Source organism: Malania oleifera, chromosome 3 (assembly GCF_029873635.1).
Source record: "Malania oleifera isolate guangnan ecotype guangnan chromosome 3, ASM2987363v1, whole genome shotgun sequence".
NCBI lineage: Eukaryota > Viridiplantae > Streptophyta > Magnoliopsida > Santalales > Ximeniaceae > Malania > Malania oleifera.
Genome location: NC_080419.1, coordinates 22907847 through 22928606, shown reverse-complemented (window position 1 = coordinate 22928606; position 20760 = coordinate 22907847). Strand labels below are relative to the sequence as shown.

The following is a 20760-nucleotide window of genomic DNA, read 5'->3' as shown; positions in this document are numbered from 1 at the left end:
GACTTTTTAGAGTGAGGTTCCTTGTTTCCCAAGTTACTTGGAGTGTCCACCAAGTTTTTATAATGTTTACATTTGAAAAACTAATTTTTAAAATTTTTTCGTTAAAGTTCAAAATTTGAATTCTCATAGGGCCAGTCGGCTGGACAGATGGCTAAGACCTTTCTGTCTGTCAAAAATTAATTCCATTAAATTGTCAGTCGGCTGAGTGAACACAGTTCAAAAGTGTCAATCGGCTAGGCTTGCCAGTCAGCTAACTGATCATAAGTCAAAATGGTCAGTCGGCTGGGCAGTTATTCAACTTGTTATTTTTGTCAATCGACTGAGAAATTTCAGAGCAATCTGGTCAGTTGGCTAACCAGTCAATTTTTTCAAAACTTCTATTTTTTTTTAAGATTTTAAACATTTTTTTATTTGAAAAGCTTAAATGTGACTTTTTAAAAACATTTTCCAGGGTTTTCAAAATCTGGTCTCTAAGTCGTTGTTGCATCCTAATGAGCTTTAACATATTTCAAGAGATATTTAAAATATGAAGCACTTACATAAAGACTTCTTAGGACTTTTGACATTCTAAGTGCTTAAGTCTGCATGTTTGTTTTTCTTTGAGCTCTCTTGCTTTGCTTCGAGCTTTGATATACTTTAAGTTTTTTACTATCTATGCTCTCATATTCTTCAAGCTTTGATATACTTTAAGCTTTTTACTATCCATGCTTTAAGCTTCATATGATCATCCTTGTTTGAAATATAAGCTTTCATGAATCATTTTGAACCTTGCTTTCTCATGGTTGTGTCCTGAAATGTCATTACTTAACCAAATATGTTAAGTTCCACTTGTTTGTTAGCATTCAAATAGGATGTTTAGCCTTGTAGGCTAACAATCTCTCCATTTTTTATGATGACAAATAAGGAACAAAAATTTTAGTGAGCCTCAAAAAAACTTCCCCTTACAATAAGCATCATCTCAACAAACTTAACAATATCAATATCAATTTCAAAAACTCTTTTACTATCACGCTCATCACATTATTCAAGTTCAAGATCATCATTCAAGTCCAAATACTCGTCCTCCTTTTGATACATATATCATGTTCAATTTTTTAATACCATGCCCAATTTTTACTCAAAACTTCTCCCCCTTATGACATCAATCAAAAAGAGTAAATTATAAAAAATGATTAAGTTCAAATAAAATCATATTTTGAGCATATGAATATTAAACATGCATATCAAGTATATGTACACACTCAATTCATTATTTTTCAATATGGCACGTGTAGCGTGCTTCAATAGTCAAATAGTCATGTATATTTCATATTTGTAATTCATATATGTATTCCACTTGAAAATTTCATTAATTCAAGATACCAATTGAACTTTTGAATTTGTGATACCAATTAAAACATCAAAGAATAATACTAATTGAACATTTCATTACTTCATGATATCAATTGAAAATTTCAAATGATACTAATTGAAAATTAGGAAAAAATCATAATACAAGCAATGAGTCATAATACTCTCCCTGAGTTTAATACATTCAGATTTGATACCAATTATGTTTTTAAGTTTATCATCTCATGTTTCAAATATTGATTCATATCATGTATGTGCTCATGGATACTAATATCAAATACCAATATCATGTCAATATCATCAATATCATAACATGCTCATGGATATAATTACGCTATCTTGCTCAAATACCAAATGATATATTCATGGAAACCAATGTACTTCATGGATACTAATGCTAATGTCACATTATGCACTACTTATGGACACTAAATTATTTAGATGCCAATTTTTCAATTTATCCATGTGATCCATCATTAGCATGTATGGTCAATAATTAATTTCATATTCATATATCAATATCATATCAAAATTTATGCTTCTAAACTTAATAACTCCATGCTCAGATTTTCAATATATAGTGAGCCTCAAATCATCAATCATTTTCATGTCTTTGGAGATTTCAAGACATACACATGTAGCATATATCATATCAACACAACATTTAAGGATAGAGCATATCATTATCATGTGCATTGTACTACAATATTGCTCAATTTGTTCTCATTCTCAAATATCTTTTCTTAATTAAAAAACTCAAGCAATTAGCTCAAATTTTCTTACTTTTGATTTCATATAAATTCACATTGCTTTCCACATCTTTAATACTTTCTAAGTTGAGGCTTGTATGAATCATCTTATATTTTGGCCAACAATGTTATTTTTGTTTTTATTCATTTCAATAAGCTCTTAATTTCTTCTTTGAGATTTTATCAAGGCTTTTTATCTAAGTATTCATACTTTCTTGGATCTGGATGGTTTAACAAGAGATGTTCTTTTTACTTTCCAAATTTGTTTAATTTTTACACCCTTTCTATTTAATGGGCATTCGAACTTAACATGCCCCTTTTTTTTACATAGGTAGCATATGGTGTGAGTGTAAGCATTTGACGAGGTGCTAGCATAATTTTTTGAGGTTTTTGTAAAGTATCCCATGCAAATATTCTTTTTCTTTGTATTTTCAATTCCATTAAATCCTATGCATTCTTTATTTAAAGACATTCTTTGTGTGCCAACCATTCTATCAAAGTTTTCTTTTCCTCTTAAGAAATTGTAGATTATTTTAGCTTGATCTTCAATTTTCCCTTTAAGATCATTGATTTCTGAATTTTCTATATTTTTACCCTTTTCTTTCTCATTTTCTTGATTTTGAGACATCTTAGTAATTCTATTCTCTAATTCAGAAATATATAAGTCTTTTTCATTATCCATGGAAGTTTTGGACTTTAAATCCTCTAGTTTCTTTATTATCTTCTCATTCTTGCTTTCTAGTCTTTGGATTTTTAAATCTTTTTCATTTTTAGCAAGATTTTTAGATTTTAATTCTTTTATCACAACTTTATTCTTATTTTCTATTTTCTTGATTTTTAAATCTTTTTCTCTTTCAGCAAGTTTAAGGGATTCCAACTTCGTTATTGTACCTTCATTCTTATTTTCCAATGAAGTATATTGTTTAGTTACTTTGACTAAGATCTTATGAACTTTGAATAATTCATTTTGTAACTCATCATAAGATGACACATGCTCTCATCATTGGATTCATTAGATGAATCACTACTATAACCATTAACCAATTTGGATGAAGAGCTTTGTTCTTCATCATCGTCTCATGCCATATAACAAGCAACCTCTTGGTGACTTGATTCACTTTCTAAACTACTTTTACTCATGTTGTCCCAAGTAGTGACTTTCATTGCCTTTTTCTTTTTCTTTTTCTTTTTGGAATCTTTCTTAAGTAGTGGACATTCCGATTTTATGTGTCCATTTTTCTTGCAATTATAACATGTAGGGATTTTATTTCTTGATTTCTTTGTATTAGATTCTTCTTCATCTGATTCGGATTTTAAGTTCCTAATTTTTCTTGTGAATTTGTTCTTCCTTCTAAGAATCCTTGCTAGCTTCTTCGATATGTAGGCTAATTCATTTTCATCCATCTTTTCTTCATCTTTATCACTAGATTTTTCTTTTGATGTTTTAAAAACAACAGCTTCTTGGGCTTTAGATTTTCCACTTCTTTCACTCATTGTCATTTCATATGTGAGGAGAGAACCTATGAGTTCATCTAAGGAGGTGTTTTTAAGGTTTCTTCCTTCCGTTATAGCTATGACTTTTGGTTCTCATATAGGTAGCAGCCCTCTAAGAATTTTTCGGATCATTTCATAGGTGGTGTATGTTTTTCCTAAGGCATTGAGGGAGTTAATAATATGGTTGAACCTAGTGTACATGCTAATGATGGTTTCATCTGAGTTCATCTTAAAAGCTTCATACTTGCTAGTGAGCGTATCAATTCGACTGTCCCTTACATCAATAGTACATTCATAGGTTACTTCTAATTTATCCCTTTTTTTTTTTTTTGCTAATTTACATGTCATGACTCTATTGAATTCATTCATATCAATGGCACAATACAATGCATTCATAGTGCTTAAATTTACTTGTAACATCCTGTGGTCATTGTCAGTCCATTCTTTTTCTTATTTGGGCACTTCTTTGTCAACTACAAGTTTAGTGGGGATCAGGTCACCATGTGTGACAACCTTCCATGCCTTTCAATCCATGGTTTGTAGATAGATTCTCATCTTTTGTTTCCAAAATGTATAATTTAAACCACAAAAGATGGGAGTCTTAGTAGAGGATTGACCCTCTGCAAAGGGAGCTTCTTCTAGGTGTGCCATTTATATATTTTTATAACTACTTATTAAGATTTGCTATAACTGTAGTAATCCTAAAAAAAAAAAGATTTGTTATTAAAAAAATAAATTAAATTAAATTAAAATTAATTAATTATTAATTAAATAAGATAATATAATAATAATATGATATTATAATGATATATATATATATATATATATATATCTTGAAGGATTTTAGAATCCTCCAGGCGGAAGCAAGCCCCCCCTTATTCTTCATCTCCTCTACTCATCTCTCCCACTCTCTTCCATCTCGTCTCCGTTATTTGGCCGATCAAAAATCTGAAAATACCATTGGGCTCTACTCGCTGCCACGGACATTTCTACTAGAGCGGATCTGTCGTGGGAGCAGCGTAGGCATATCTCTTGGGGTAAGGTCAAATCTCAAACTTACCTCAATTTCTCTTAAACTATAAGCCCTATTAACGAACGGAAATTGTCAGGACACTCGTGGGGAGATTCTCTATAATCTAGTTGGAGCGAGTTTTCGAATTGGAGCTCCGGTGTACCAATCCTAAATCGAGGGTAAGTTTAATAATTTAGGTTTTTATTAGGCTATTTAGGGTATTCAGAACATAGGAAAATTTTAGGGAAAATTATTCTAGGAATTGTGACGAATAATATAGTAAATTTTGAATTTCAGGGCTCAGGGATTTTTTTAACGCCTGGGGCGTAGGCCGGGGTATTAGCGGGTTTTTTTTAGGAATCAGGTAAGGGGATTAAGTTAAGTCAAGAATTTTATTTAATTTGAATCAATTAAATTAATATATTTATTTATTTATTCATTTGAGAATTTAAAATGCTATTTTGGAAACCAATCGTTCGAAGTAGGTTTTATAAACGTAGGATATACGGTATGATATTTTTGAATAAAATGAACGGTGGAAAGCTTGTTTATTTATATGGATATGTTAGAATGTGGAAAATTGTGTGGCAGATAATTTAATTTGTATGGATTATTGTATATCTGCATTTGAGATTTTGAAATACTGGAATTGTTATGAAAAATACTAGAAATGCTTGTGAAAATACTGTAATTGTTTATAAAATGTAGGGTTTGAACTAATGGCTAGTGGTCGGGTACTATTTGATTGGCTAAGGGTCAGGATTATTATTTGACGGCTGAGGGCCGAGTTTTATTTGATGGCTACATATCGAACTGTATTTGTGGCCGGAGGCCAGATTTTTGGAATAATAGGAAATATATGTGAATTAACGTTTTAAATGGTGATTTCTATTATCTAAATTACATTATATGCTTTAGGAACCCTAAGGACCAGTGTAGTGTGAGCACGATACCGTTGCTAGAGATTTGTTATGTGGTCGTGTGCGCCCACACCTGTGCTGAGAGGTGTAGGGATACAATTTAAATAAAAGAATGCACCCCTGGGTGAGGGCAATTGGACCATCAATTGGTGTTGCATGTACTCGCGGAGTATGTTAGCGGAGAGTATAGATGACTACCATTTGGATGGATCCCCCAGGACATTAGTCCAGCCTTCGGGCCGCACAACCCGCGCCATGGGGATGTAAATGGCGTTTTTGTCACAAGGATTGTCTTATATGCATATCTGTTAATTTATGTGAATACAGTTAATTAATAAGATAACTTCGAAGGCTTACTGAGAAAGGTGAGTACCCTGGTAGTAGTAATGGTACTAGAGCAGAGAGAAGCTACTTGTTTGAGCAGGTAATCTTCCCTATCCTCGACTAATTGTGTGTGTGAGTGTAAACTAAGAATGTTTTTGTAAATGTGTTTATCTATTTAGCGAACTGGTTATTTTCTGTACACTAAATGCATGTTGGCTATACACCGACATTAACTTAGTCTTTTCCTTACTGAGCTGTGCCTCACCCCTACTTTACAAACTGTCTTTTCAAGAAATCCTATAGAGCGGATCTAGCAAGCTAGAGGAGTCGGGCTAGTGGTGTAAATTTTATGTAAGTAGTGTGTAGATATAGATTTTATTTTTGTTTAGTTTTATGGGATGTAATTATGTCAAAGTAGATATATTTGTGTATAAAGATAGTTAGAACTCTGGTAATGTAATTTGAGGTTTTTTATATTTTATCTCCGCTGCGTATGTGTGTTTTATATTTGATGATTAAGGTATCAGGTACACTGATGTCACTAAAGTAGCACTCCGGTTCCACGTAGTGGGTCGGGGTCGTTACAATAACCCCACTTTGATACCAATTGAAAACAAAGGTGTAGTCCCAAAAAGGGGGTGAATTGGGTTATTAAAATTTTCTTTTAAACCTTTTATGAATTCTTAACCTCTTAATTCTTCTAATGAATTCTTTACTTCTTGTTGATTTATCCAATACACAACAAATACTTAAGTCTTTATTCAATTCTCAAAAACAATATTCAATCCACAACCATTCACCGACAAAGTAACTAATTGATCAATCAAACTTTTCAATCAATCAAATATTCAATCAAGAAAGTTTTATAGCAATTCTCAACTTTTGTTAACAACCCTGTGTATATAAATTTGATTTAAGCCCTGTAGTAATAAAATTTGTTTCTCCAATGCAAACCACAACTCAAATTCCCAACAACTCAGAATTTAAATAAACTCTTAGTTAATTTGTCTTTAGGTATTAACCAATCAACGTACTCCCTTTGAGATTTCCGTAAAGTATTAATCAACCAACGTACTCCCTTTCGATTTCAGCAATCCCAAAAACAAATTAAACTTTAATCTATTTAATTTCCAAATTACGTAGTACATATGATTAAGAAATTAAACCATCCACACAGTTTACATGTTTTTTGGAATTTAAAGAGAGTAAGGGAAAGAGAGTGACACCGGGTTTTTACGAGGTTCTACTTATCCCCAGCCTACGTCCTTACCTTAGGCAAACCACCTAAGGATTCACTAAACCAGTTCCTTTCAGGGTGGAACAAAATCGTTACACACTCCTTCAATAGGCTAGAGCACCGCCTCTCCAAGTGATACCCCACACTCGGTCACTCTTTCAATAGGCTAGAGTTGCACCTCTCCAAGTGATAACCCACACTTGGCCAATAATCCAACAACCTGGAATCGTCAAAGAACCACAAAAAATACAAAATAAACGCTACGTACAAGAACACTCTTAAACATAGCAGATTAGTACAAATTCAGCACTATGTACTTCAAGAATTTAAATATCAAGATGAAATAGAATTGAAGCTTAAGATAAGATATCACCAATTCCTTCTCTAGATGAATATCAGTTGTAGTTTAGTAGAATTCTCCCAACAAGAGTGTGAGCAAGAGTGAACTTTGTGAGAGATTGAAAGTAGGATGCTTGATTTCTTGATTGTTTGTTTGGTGATTTGATTCCTTGGGTTAAAGGAGTATTTATAGACTTTTTATAGTGAGTTTCCTTGTATCCCAAGTTACTTGGAGTGTCCACTAAGTTTTTATAATGTTCATATTTCAAAAACTAATTTTTAGAATTTTTTTGTTGAAGTTCAAAATTTGAATTCTTGTAAAGTCAGTCGGCTAAACAAGCAACTGGGTAAACATTTTATACAGGGTCAGTCGGCTGGACAAGCGGCTGAGACCTTTCTGTTTGCTAGAAATTAATTCCAATAAATTGTCAACTGGCTGACTAAACACAGTTCAAAAGTGTTAGTCGGTTGGGCTTGTCAGTTAGCTGACTGATCATAGGTCAAAATGGTCAATCGGTTGAGCAGTTATTCAACTTGTTATATTTGTCAGTCGGCTAAGAAATTTCAGAGCAATCTGGTCAGTTGGCTGACCAGTCAATTTTTTCAAAACTTCTATTCTTTTTTTTAAGATTTTAAACCTTTTGTTATTTGAAAAACTTAAATGTGATTTTTCAAAAACATTATCCAAGGTTTTCAAAAACTGGTCTCTATGTCATTTTTGCATCCTAATGAGCTTCAACATATTTGAAGAGATATTTAAAATATGAAGCACTTACATAAAGACTTCTTAGGACTTTTGATATTCTAAGTGCTTGAGTCTTCATGCTTGTTTTTCTTTTAGCTCTATTGCTTTGCTTCAAACTTTGCTATATTTTAAGCTTTTTACTATCTATGCTCTCATATTCTTCAAGTTTTGATATACTTTAAGCTCTTTACTATCCATGCTTTAAGTTTTATATGATCATCCGTATTTGAAATATAAACTTTCATGAATACTTCTGAACACTTGACCTTACTTTTTCATGGTTGTGTCCTGAAATGTCATCACTTTACCAAATATGTTAAGTTCCACTTGTTTGTTAGCATCAAAATAGGATGTTAAGTCTTGTAAGACCAATATATATATATATATATATATATATATATATATATATATATATATATATATTTTCTTAACATTTGACCTTGCTTTCTCATGGTTGTGTCCTGAAATGTCATCACTTAACCAAATTTGTTAAGTTCCACTTGTTTGTTAGCATCAAAATAGGATGTTAGGTCTTGTAAGACCAACATATATATATATATATATATATATATATATATATATTTTCTTAACATTTGACCTTGCTTTCTCATGGTTGTGTCCTGAAATGTCATCACTTAACCAAATATGTTAAGTTCCACTTGTTTGTTAGCATCAAAATAGGATGTTAAGCCTTGTAGGGCCAACATATATATATATATATATATATATATATATATATAGTGGTATAATACTCTTGTCTCTTACCAAAGAATTTTGTGATTGTAGTAAAACTCAATATTTGCGCAAAACGTCTATTCATCCCCCCTCTAGACGCACACTTGGGCTGAAATAGTAGTCTTCCATGCATCACCCCACAAAAATTTTCTATAATGTTGAGTGATTAATCACGCATCTCACTATTTTTATAAGAGTGTGACTCCATTGCTATGCCATTCCATTTTTCTAGGGAGTTCCGGGCATGGTATATTAACTTCCCATTCCACACTCCTGAAAAAACCTAGCAAAGGTTTCAAGATTTCAACTTGTCTCACCAAACCTCCTATAATAACTCACCTCCTCTACCAAAACTCACATTTTTTTTTATCCTTTTCCCCATTTTGAGCTTAATCAAATCTTCGAATGCCTTGAATGTATCCAATGACTCATATTTCTGAGGGGTGAGCTCAATAAAAACCATAGTATGGGAAAAGTTATTAATAAATGTGATAGAGTATCTATAATTGCCTATTGCAATAGAAGTGAGAGGACTACAAATATCTATATGAAATAATTCCAAAATATAGTAACTTTTGTTAGCCTTTTTAGTCCCAACTCTAGTTGTAAGTTTTCTTTTTATACAATTAATACAAGTATCGAATCAGAAAAAAATTAATTCATGGAGAACACTCTTTAATTAGTCCTATTGAAATGTGTCCTAGGCGTCTATGCCACAAAGTGAAAGAATTATCATCTAATTTACCACTTGTAACCAACAATAACATTCATCGTGGATGAGAAAAAATAGTTAAGAAAAATTGGATGCAAATCAAGCATATAAAAACCATCACACAAAATCAAAACCAACAACAGAAAAATTAAATCTTAAAATGATTTTTCCATTATTGAAATGAAAAGGTTAACTACATAAAGACGTGAACCTCATCAACGAAGGTGTTAGAAATCAAGATAGAATATTACAGTCTCACATCGAATGTATGCTATGTAGATCAGGGCCTATAGGGTTGGTTTAGACTCCAACTATTTGACGCGCTTTTTATAGGACAAGATTGTGAGTTAGAGGACCAAAACGAACAATATCTGTTTGAAGCTGGGCCAAGACTTTTTGCATTGATTTCAAAGTTACCCTAGAGGCACTATTATGTTGGTAGATCTTACAGAAGGTATAGACTTTCTTTACGAGAGCGTCGAAGGTCAAATGAGCATGTCATGGTCCCACATAAAATGTGTGTTAGGGAGATTTGATATTTATAAGTTGGTTTATCAAGGTTGGGTCAAGACCGTCTCAGTAATTTCAAACTTCGTAAAAGACAGAAATATATTTGGGATATGGTATGAGCTATCTTGGTTATGTAATGTATGTTTAATAAGCCTCCTAATTCATTGAAAAGCCATAACTAATAATTTATATAATAATTTGTAACTTTTTATAAATAAATAAAAAAGCTCGTTTGTGATACAAAATAATAATAGATGCAATATGAGAAATAATGGGTAAAAATAAAAAAAATAAAAAAAAGTGAGATGTCATGGATTTCAAGCCATGGATAATAAATATAAGACACTCATGACAATAAATATGAAAGATAATAATTAAGACAAGCAAATCATAACAATGATATACTCAGTGTCTGAATCACCTAAGCTCGTTTATGTGATTATGATTCAAATTAAAGGAGAGTATAGGAGGGGTTTAGAGTGTGTATGTTTGATATTTGAATAGCCACACCTTAAAAAAGGACAAAAGAAAAAATAGTAATAGCAATTGAATCCTTGTAAATTTTATTATTTGGGTTGGTTAAATGAATTTTTAAAATATCAATTTTTTTATCAATTTTTTTAAAAAAGTAGGGAATTTACCAAATCATTATTTTTTTTTTGAATTATCAAATCATTATTTTTTTTCAAATATAATTAATTTTATTAAAATAGTATTTTCATTTCAATGGATTGCTTTGTCAACAACACATTTTGAGGGTAAAAATGTCATTTCATACAATTAATGAATAAAAAACAATAAACTAATGCAACAATTTAAGGCAACAAAAGCATAAGGGGAACAAGGCTTAAGTTCTGGATATTTCCCATTCCCATGCCGTAACATAAACATGGCGACGGAGGGCTTATCTGAAAATAATTAAAATAAATATGCCTAGTATCACAAAATCACGAAAATATGGGGGTTTCGATATAAACATAAATGTAGGAAGGAGGGCTTATCTGAAAACAATTAAAATAAATTTGCCTTGTATCACAAAATCATGAAAATATGGGGGTTTCGATATAAACATAAATGTAGGGGAGGTGAATGCAATAGGTGAATGTAATAGAGAGGACTTTGTACCCGGAAGAGACCGCTTTCCAATTCTCTCTCTCTCTCTCTCTCTCGTTTATTCCTTCTCTCATCAATGCTCTGTCGGAACTCTCCCCTCTCTGCTCTCTCCTGCGATTAGGGTTTTTGCGCCTCCACGAATCAGGTCTGTCTCTGTCTCTTTCTCTTTCTCGGAGAGTTTGATTTTAGTTGTTTGGTGGCTGTAGTCTAATCGAATATCTAATTCGTTTGTTCTGATTTTTTTGTTGATTTTTGATGAATTCTGTTGTTGAATTCAGTTGTGGTTCCGGTTTTGAGAATTTTAAGTTGTCGATCTTTTGCGAGCTTCGATTTGATTTCGTGATTTGAAAATGAGTGCCTTTTGGTTGTTGACAAACCCTTGGGAGGAGAAAAGTAATCATGACAAACATTTGCAGTCTTGAAACAGTCGTTTTGAGCTTAATTTAGCGCAAAATTTAGAGCATTTAGTTGTTCTTAGGATATATCGGCAACCAAAAGGTGCATCAGGGTTTTTGCTTTTTGGATTTCATCTTGTAGCCGAAAGGGGGTGGGAGATGCTGTTGGTGCCTTGATTGAGGGTTTATTTTATGTTTTTCTTACAGAATTAATTTCTTAGGGTTTCTGGGTTTTTGCTTGTTTTGGAGCTTACTGTTTGCTGGGCTAAGATTGCTTGGGTCATTTTATGGTTCCTGTTTGGTAACGTGAAGTACTTTCTGAGGCATTGAAGTTGTAATTTACAGATTTTCTGATTTGGAGTTCGAAATTTTGCGAATATGACGTTGAATGAACGCAAGACAATTGACTTAGAACAAGGATGGGAGTTCATGCAAAAGGGTATAACAAAATTGAAGAATATTCTGGAAGGACTACCTGAGCAACAATTCAGCTCAGAGGACTACATGATGCTCTATACGTATCCCATTTTCATGTTGTTTATATTTGCATGCTCTTGTCCAATGTTTCTTTGTATTATCTATTTTGATAGTTAATTATGTTGTGTTATAGGGAAGTTATTTTCCTTAATTATATTTATAGAACTATTTATAACATGTGTACCCAAAAGCCACCACATGATTACTCTCAACAGCTATACGATAAATATCGGGAGTCTTTCGAAGAGTACATTACTTCTACGGTGAGGTTTCTTTTTTAATGCTTGTTATGTTTATCTGTCTTCTTGGTGTCTGTATTTATTTATTTATTTATATTTATTTGCATGAACTTTTAAAATAGCTTTGTGTTATCTTTCTTGTCTTTCAAGGAATTTGAAATGCAGTGTTCTTAATGAGGAAACCACGTAATGTAGCAGATATTTAAAGTTTTGCTCCCCATTCTTGCTGAACCTGTCTGGCATCACCTAGGGAGCTATAAGACTTGGATAGAATGTCACTAAGTTAGATTTGAACTCTCTGTAAGAAACTAAAGACTGGGTTTGAGGCACAGCATTTGGTCTGCTTGGGAATTGCGATCATGCTGAATTCAAATTTTTTCTCCTTTCAGTGTCGATTGCTTTTACAGATTTGGGGTTCATGCATTAAAAGTCAGTACCAAATTCATTGATGAATCTAACAATTTGGACCCTTGATATGGATTTGGGAATTCCAGTTTCAATTCCCAGCCCCCAACTCTATGCAAACAGTTTTTGTTGTCACAAGTTTGATTTATCTTTTCTCATATGGGAAGTTCTGGCACTGGTGTAATATTGTTGACCTCCCTTTGGCCTTAAGTTGATCTCTAGACCTCATTGGCACGTGATAAAAGGCTTTATAACCAATAGTGTAGCACTTGCAGAAACGGGTAATGCTTGCTGCTTTTCATGAATATAAATATGTGGGCCTACAGGCGAAGTGTATGGCTTGTGCTGAATGAGATGGTTAGCTATCAAAGCCTCCTGATCTAGACCGGCAAGGGAAGGGGAGAACCGGGGAAATGAAGGGCTGGAGAGAAAGAAGAAAGAGAAAGGGAAAACAGAAGAGTTAGGAGAAGAAGGGAGGAAGAAGAAGAAGAGTGGAGGTGAATGTGAGGGAGGAGAGAAGGGAGAGAAGAGAGAGAAGAAAGAAAAAGGAGGGAAGGAATGGACTTATGGGGGGACAGAAAGGCAGGGAAAATCTAATTCAAAGTTTACAACTTTATTCTAACTGTACAATGCATATATATATGGCATACTTATACGCCCGGCATTAAAAGCAGAATAATTATTACAAAAAATTGGCGCTGGAAGGAGAAATTGGCATAATACTGAAGAGGTGCCCAGAGGGCTTTATTAGGAGGCTGCTGGTTGCAGAAGCTCTTTGCTGAGGCTGGAGCTTCAGTTTGCTGGAATTCAGAATAAGAATCGAGTTTGCAATGTATTGCTTTCAGAGATGGAGCATAGATCTGAGGGAGGTAATGTGGAAATAAAGGTTAACAAGGTGTGTGGTAAGGCTGATGATTCTAAGGTGTATATGCCATTGGACTGTGAGGCAGTAGAGGCTAGGTAAGAAAAGGTCTTTTGTTGATAATTGAATGAATTCTAATGTGCTTGTAGGTTTCTAAAAAGAAATATGTATGGGACTTTTTATATTGAGGAGTCTCAAAACTGTTCTAAGATAGGCTCAGAGAAGAAGGAAAATGAAGGACGTCTTATTAAGGAGGAAAAGGAATGGGATGATGTTTTAGAAGATTATAGTGAGTTTGAAAGTGATTTTTCCTATGATGGAGGTGTATTATTGTATTGAGTTCGTGAACAATTAGAATATGTTTCTAATTCATCTGATTGGCTTGGGGATATTTCTCATGTGCCACCATCTCTGCTTGAAGGTTTGGAAGATATATCTATTTTTTGAGGAGGATGGTTTGGATAAAGAGCTGCCGATGGGTAATTAGTGTAGGGATGGGATTTTACCCACTCTCGTGTAGGAGTTTTGTGCAAAAGACATCAAAGCTCGACAATTGTTGAGTAAGATGGATGGGATTGTGGCTGGCTGATCCTGGAGGAAATGAAGATGGGATTGTGGCTGGCTGATCTTGGAGGGAATGAAGCTCATTTGGATGGTAGTAAAAAAAATAAAAAAATTAAAGAATTGTCTGTGTAAATTGGTGTATTTGCAGTGATCTGTCGACTATGATGGGAAGGTTCTAAAGAGGGGTTTTCTTAATTAGATTTTGATAGGTTTCTTTTCTTGTTTTTGCCTTTTTCCTCCCCCTTCTTTTTTATTTTAAGGATCTCTTGCACTCTCCTTGATTGTAATTTCATTCTTATCTTTTTGTTATCTAAAAAACTTTAAGAACCCTCCTGGGGTGAATGAAGATGGGATTGTGGCTGGCTGATCCTGGAGGGAATGAAGCTCATTTGGATGGTAAAAGCAAAGAAAGAACGGCCTATGTGAATTGGCAGAGTTGCTGTCAACTATGATGAAAAGGGTTTAAAGAGTAGTTTTCTTATTTTAATATTGATCGTTTTTTTTTTTTTGTGTGCCTATTTTAAGAATCTCTTGCACTTCAGTAGATTCCAATTTCATTCTTCTCTTAATATATATTTGCAAAAAATCATTAGAGAGCTACCCAAGGTAACCCTAAGTCAACTAGAATTTTTGACATAACTATATTTTCCGTACTTAATAGAATGCTTAATTCTTAAATCTATTGCTACAATATAAGTGCCTAAAATTCTCCATAGGTGGTTCTCCGTCACATACCCTCTGCACAACAGCTTGATGTATGAAACTCAACTTCATGTTAATGTTTTAACATCCTTTTACCTTCATGGATTAACTCAATATTGGAGAGAGAAATAGTGAATACTTTTCCATTCATACAGGATTTAACAATTACTTCAGTGTAGCACATTTTTTATTTTTTAAAATTTCCCATGAATAATAGTCATACAAAATAGAAACTCTGTATTTGCTCACATAATCCTTCTCTATGCTCTGTATGCATACAATGTGCAAATCGGAAATTTCTTTTTGAATAGGTAATTGGGTGCTCAAGGCTCCTCTCACGTTGGAACCTATCAAGCCGGAGTCATTTGGATTGTTTTAGAATTGTTTATTGGAAATCTGTTTCTTTTATGTTGTTTGAGGTTACAGATAGGTTCCAAATTTGAGCTTATTTGGTTTTTCCTCTCTTTGCCAAGAATTTCTTAAATTTTTTTTTTAGTTAAAGTAGTTCTCACTTTTTTATTTTCCTTCTCTTGCTTTCATTTGCGCAATTCAGAAGAGGCTCATTATGACATTTTACAAGATTTCTTCATCAACAATGCAAAATTTTAATAGGTTATGCATGAAGATTGGTGTATGTTGCTTGCAGATGATATTGTCTTAATAAATGAAACTAGATGTGGAACAGAAGCTATATAGAGGGAAGCTCTAGAATGTCCCAAGGTTTCAGGACTGGAAGTCCAAAAAAATGGAATTGAGTTTCAGTGATTCCAGGATGATTGATGAAGAAAGTGTTAAACATGATGGTCAAGAAATTCCTAGTGGTAGATTCTGTTGCTTTGGGTCTGTTATACAAACAAAAGGAGAAGTTAAAGAAGTTGTGAAAGTGATACATAGAGTTACAGGTTGGGTTAGATGGAGAAGTACAGTTGTTGTGTTATCTGATTGTAAGTTACCTGTAACTAAGGGAAGGACTTGCAGAATGGCACAACTAAGGATCAAACTGTTTGGACAACTAAGGAAAAACTTACCCAAAAGGTGAATGTAGCCACAATAAGGATGTTAAGATGGATGGACAGCAGAGTGTCACGAACCCCCAAAATGGGACTCAAGTAAGGGCCGTGTGGCACTCGTTGAGAGCTCTCCCTCGACAAGTCAGCCAAGTCTCACACGTTCAAACCTGCAATCATGAGCACCTAGTGAGTCTCAATACTCAAGAAAACCTAGGAACAATAGGATATCACATGAGCAATATATTCTTATACACCGAATAAGACTATAACAATCAGAGACATCACAATCCAAGGCAACAAAACACCACAATAAAAGGGACTACTTATATTATTCAACAACAAGAGAATAATCATATAAACGATCACATAGATAATCATATATTCATTCCAAATCCCTGGATAATACAATTATAGTTGTATCTCTCTCCCCTTTTTACCCATTACATTGTCACTCCCTAACATCCTCCCCCACTCATTTTATCGACGCCCTCATCGATGTGTTGTAGAAGGCTGTCTCACTCTTCTGATGTCGAAGTTGATGTCATTGTCTTCAATTTTCTGAAATCTTCAATCTTCTGTATGGCATGCTGAAGGTTTGCTGCGGGTTCCCAACTATTCTCTTCTTCCCCCAGCCCCAGCCACTAAACTAGAAATTGCTGTTGTTGATGACCTTCTGCATTGACAACTCTGTCTGCAATGATCTCCTGGACTTCTTTGTTGATAGGCTGCCTTCTGGAAATGGTTGATCTCCTTAGCTTTTGTCGGTGCGGATCTGCTTCATCTGTGTGGAATGGCTTTAAATTGCTTACATGAAACACAGGATGAACTGGACGTTTGTGGCTTTTCATCCACTCGGGCTGCTCAAGCCGATAAGATGCATGTCCCACCTTCTCGATCACTCTAATTGGACCCTCGTAGCGGCGTAACAACCTTTTATCCTTGCTGCGAAGAAAGCGAAATGTCTTCGGCGGCACTTTTACAAGAACCAGATCTCCAGTTTCAAATTGTTGCGGTCGTCTCCCTTTGTCAGCCCATTTCTTCATGCGCTTCGATGCTTTTTCTAACTGAACTCTAGTGACTTCGATGTTTTGCAACCAATGTTTCGTGAATTGGTATGCTTTTGGGCAATTTTCTTTGTATGGACCATCCAGAGTGTGCGGGAGAGTTGGTTGCTGACCTGTCACGATCTCAAAAGGGCTTTTATTAGTCGCAGAAGATTTCATGGAGTTAAAACAGAATTGTGCCGTGTCCAGTAAAGTAACCCAATTCTTCTTATTGGAGTTAACGAAATGTCGCAAGTATTCTTTCAGCATCCCATTAAAACGTTCGGTCTGACCATCTATTTGTGGATGATAGCTGGTGGATAGATTAAGGTTTGAACCCATCAAGCGAAAGAGTTCACCCCAAAATCCCCCCGTGAATCTAACATCCCTATCACTGATTAGGCTTTCTGGAACACCCCAATATTTCACTACATGCTTGAAGAATAGCTGAGCTGTCTTCTCTGCTGAACATGGCTTCGAGACTAGTACGAAAGTTGCATACTTTGAGAACCGGTCAATCATCACCAAAATTGTGTCATACTCCTCTACTTTTGGCAACGAGGAAATAAAGTCCAAAGAGACACTCTCCTATGGCCTGGCAGGAACAAGCAATGGCTCCAATAAGCCTGAGGTCTTCTTTCTTTCAACCTTGTCTTCTTGACAGATCAAGCAAGTTTTGGTATAACTTATCACATCATCTTGCAAATTCGGCCAATAATACCCCTGTGTAATCAATGCGTGAGTTCTTCGCCATCCCGGATGACCAGCCCACAATGAATCATGGCACTCTTTTAGTAGGGTTTTCCTCAAGTTTCCCGCTTTGGGCACATAGACTCTCCTGCCTTTAGTCATAATCAGACCATCTTCTACCTAGAATTGTCGAGTTTTTCCTTCTTCTATTAGTGTGCTCAGGGACTGCGCCTGCTAGTCTGTACTTAAATGTTCCCTGATAAGATTCTTCAAAGATAACGCCACCCTACTAGTTGATAGATGACTGATGAGTTTCAATGCTGCCAATTCAGTTTTTCTACTTAAAGCATCGGCCACTTCATTCATCTTCCCTACTTTATATTCAAAATCAAAATTAAATTCAGCTAGCTTCTCCTGCCAACAGGCTTGTTTTGACGTTAATCCAGGTTGTGACAAAAAGTGAGTAACTGCCACATTATCGGTTTTTACCACAAACTTGGACCCCAAGAGATAGTGCCTCCACACCCGAAGACAGTGTACCACTGCGAGAAGCTCCTTTTCCTGTGCTGTATAGTTCCGTTCGGCACCCGATAATTTTCTACTTTCAAAAGCAACTGGATGCCCTTCCTGCAAGAGAACTCCCCCTAATGCAAAGTTTGAGGCATCTACTTGCACTTCAAACGGTTTTGTCACATCAGGAAAGATTAGCACAGAATCTCCTACAATCTTTTCCTTTAATTCAACAAATGCTAATTGGCACTCTTTTGACCACCCCCATGGTACCCCCTTCCTTAGTAAATTTGTTAACAATACAACTCTTCTGGAGTACCCCTCTATAAACTTTCGATAGTAGTTGGCTAGACCCAAGAAAGATCGCAGTTCTCTAACGGACGTAGGTGCTCGCCACTCCTTGATAGTTTTTACTTTAGCTGAATCCATCCGTATCTGGTCCTCCTCAATGATATGCCCCAAGAATTTAATACGCTTTTGAGCGAAAGCACACTTCTCCCCTTTTACATATAACTGATTTTCTTTGAGTTTTTGAAAAACCTTTCGAAGATGATCTTTATATTCTTCTAAGGATGCGCTGAAAACCAATATGTCATCAAGGTAAACAACAACAAATTGATCAAGGTAGTCCCGAAAAACCTGATTCATTAGAGAACAAAAGGTAGCGGGTGCATTTGTTAGCCCAAAAGGCATGACAAGGAATTCAAATGCTCCATACAGGGTGACACAAGTGGTCTTCAGTTCATCTCCCTCAACAATGCGCACTTGATGATATCCCGACCTTAAGTCCAGTTTCGTGAAATATCTAGCTGTACTTAACTGGTCAAAAATATCAGCAATCAGTGGAATGGGATACTTGTTGCGCACTGTCACCTTATTAAGTGCCCGATAATCTACACACAAGCGCAAACTACCATCTTGTTTCTTCTGAAATAACATTGGGGCCCCAAAAGGTGCTTTTGAAGGACGAATGAACCTTGTTGCAATAAGATCATTCAGTTGCCTTCTAAGTTCAGCTAACTCCGGCGGCGCCATTCGATAAGGGGCACGTGCTGGCGGCTTTACTCCTGGCAAAAGTTCAATTTCGTGGTCAATTTGCCGTCGAGGTGGTAAAACCCTCGGTAGCTGTTCCGGGATCGCCTCCTTGAACTCTTCTAAAACTTCCTTAATCTCAAGTGGATATTTTCCTACCTCTGCATTTTCTGAGACTATCGGTAGAACCACGAAAGAAGATTTTCTCCTTTTTACTCCCTTTTTGAATTGGAGGGCTGAAAGCAACTTCCTCTCATTGAAATTGTTGTAGGCTGCGGGGACCGCACAAGGTGCACTTCCCATAATCACAAGACAATCCGCAGCTGGGATCGGCATTGAGCGTGTCACTTTAAGAAAATTCATCCCCAATACCACATCAAAGTTGTCAAGGGGTGCCACAGTGAAATCAATTGTTCCAGACCATGATCCCATTTGGCATGCCACTTTAGGTTCCACCCCCACCGTGGTTAACGCTGGAGAATTCACTGCTTTTAACTTGCCCACATCCTTATCTACTTGCAATTCTAACCGTTGAGCTTCAGAATCAGCAATGAAATTATGGGTGGCCCCTGTATCAATCATGGCCCTGATTTTCTTTCCATTTAAAAGTAGATCAACATACATTAGTCCCTTCTCCTGAGACTTGTTTTTAATTACTTGACGCTCTAATGCCCCCAAAAATCTCAATGCTCCCACCATATTCGGTTGTTCTTCTGGGGTTGCTGTTGGGGTTTCGGTTTCCCCTCGAAGGGCCTTTATAGCATTCAAAGCCTTACGTTCAGGACACTCCGCCACTCGATGTGGTCCCATGCAAAGAAAACTGGACATCGGTCGACGCTCTCCACCCCCCGTTCGTCCGCCCCTCCACTCTTTAACCATGGGCGCTCTTTTATCTTTCCAAGAACTATTTGTCTCCCTATCCCTTCCCCCATTTGTGGGCTTATATACTTTACTGGGCCTGGAATTATTATTGGCGGACGTAGGGAAATTTTGCTTCCCATAATTATTTGAAAAATCATCCAACCGTTCGGCAGTAGCGAGAGCAAAAGAGAGATCACTAACACCCTGCCGACGCAATTCATTCCTTGGCCATGTCTTCAAACCCCGAAGAAAATGAATTAGTTTGTCTGATTCGGTCATGTCTATAATGTCCAACATCAAGGCTTGGTATTCTCGTACATAGCTTCTTATTGAGTCAGTCTGTTGCAATTCCATTACTTTGCACTTTGCTATGTACTCCACATTTTCGAGATAGAATTGAGTCTTCAACGCCTGTTTCAACCCCTCCCATGTGTTGATAACACATCTATTGTGCTGAATATCATTCCATTTAGTTCTCCACCACACTTTTGCATCCCCTACCAGGTATATCATTGCCAGATTTACCCGGTCCACTTCTAGATCCACTCCTGAGCACGTGAAGTAGTGCTCCATATCAAAGAAGAAATTATCCAGCTCCTTGGCATCTCGCGTACCCCCAAAACTTTTAGATTCCGGTACCTTAGATCGAAAACTCTCAATGGGATCTGCAACCGGCCTTCGGTCTAACTGTGCCACTGCATTCACTTTCACAGTGATCTCTTGTAAATCC

At 35.6% G+C, this 20760-nt stretch overlaps 1 protein-coding gene across 2 annotated transcripts in view; it reads left to right on the top strand.

Moving 5' to 3' along the window:
- The first annotated feature begins 11220 nt into the window (after nt 1–11220).
- Nucleotides 11221–20760, top strand: part of LOC131152419 (cullin-1) — a 40051-nt gene continuing 30511 nt past the window's right edge. The window contains exons 1-3 of one of the 2 annotated variants that reach the window (XM_058104289.1): nt 11221–11385; nt 11981–12153; nt 12276–12375. In XM_058104289.1, coding sequence (XP_057960272.1) covers nt 12014–12153; nt 12276–12375 — 240 coding nt within the window. In that variant the 5' untranslated portion in view covers nt 11221–11385; nt 11981–12013. The remainder of the gene's footprint in view (nt 11386–11980; nt 12154–12275; nt 12376–20760) is intronic. The other variant, XM_058104288.1, reaches the window with a different exon arrangement.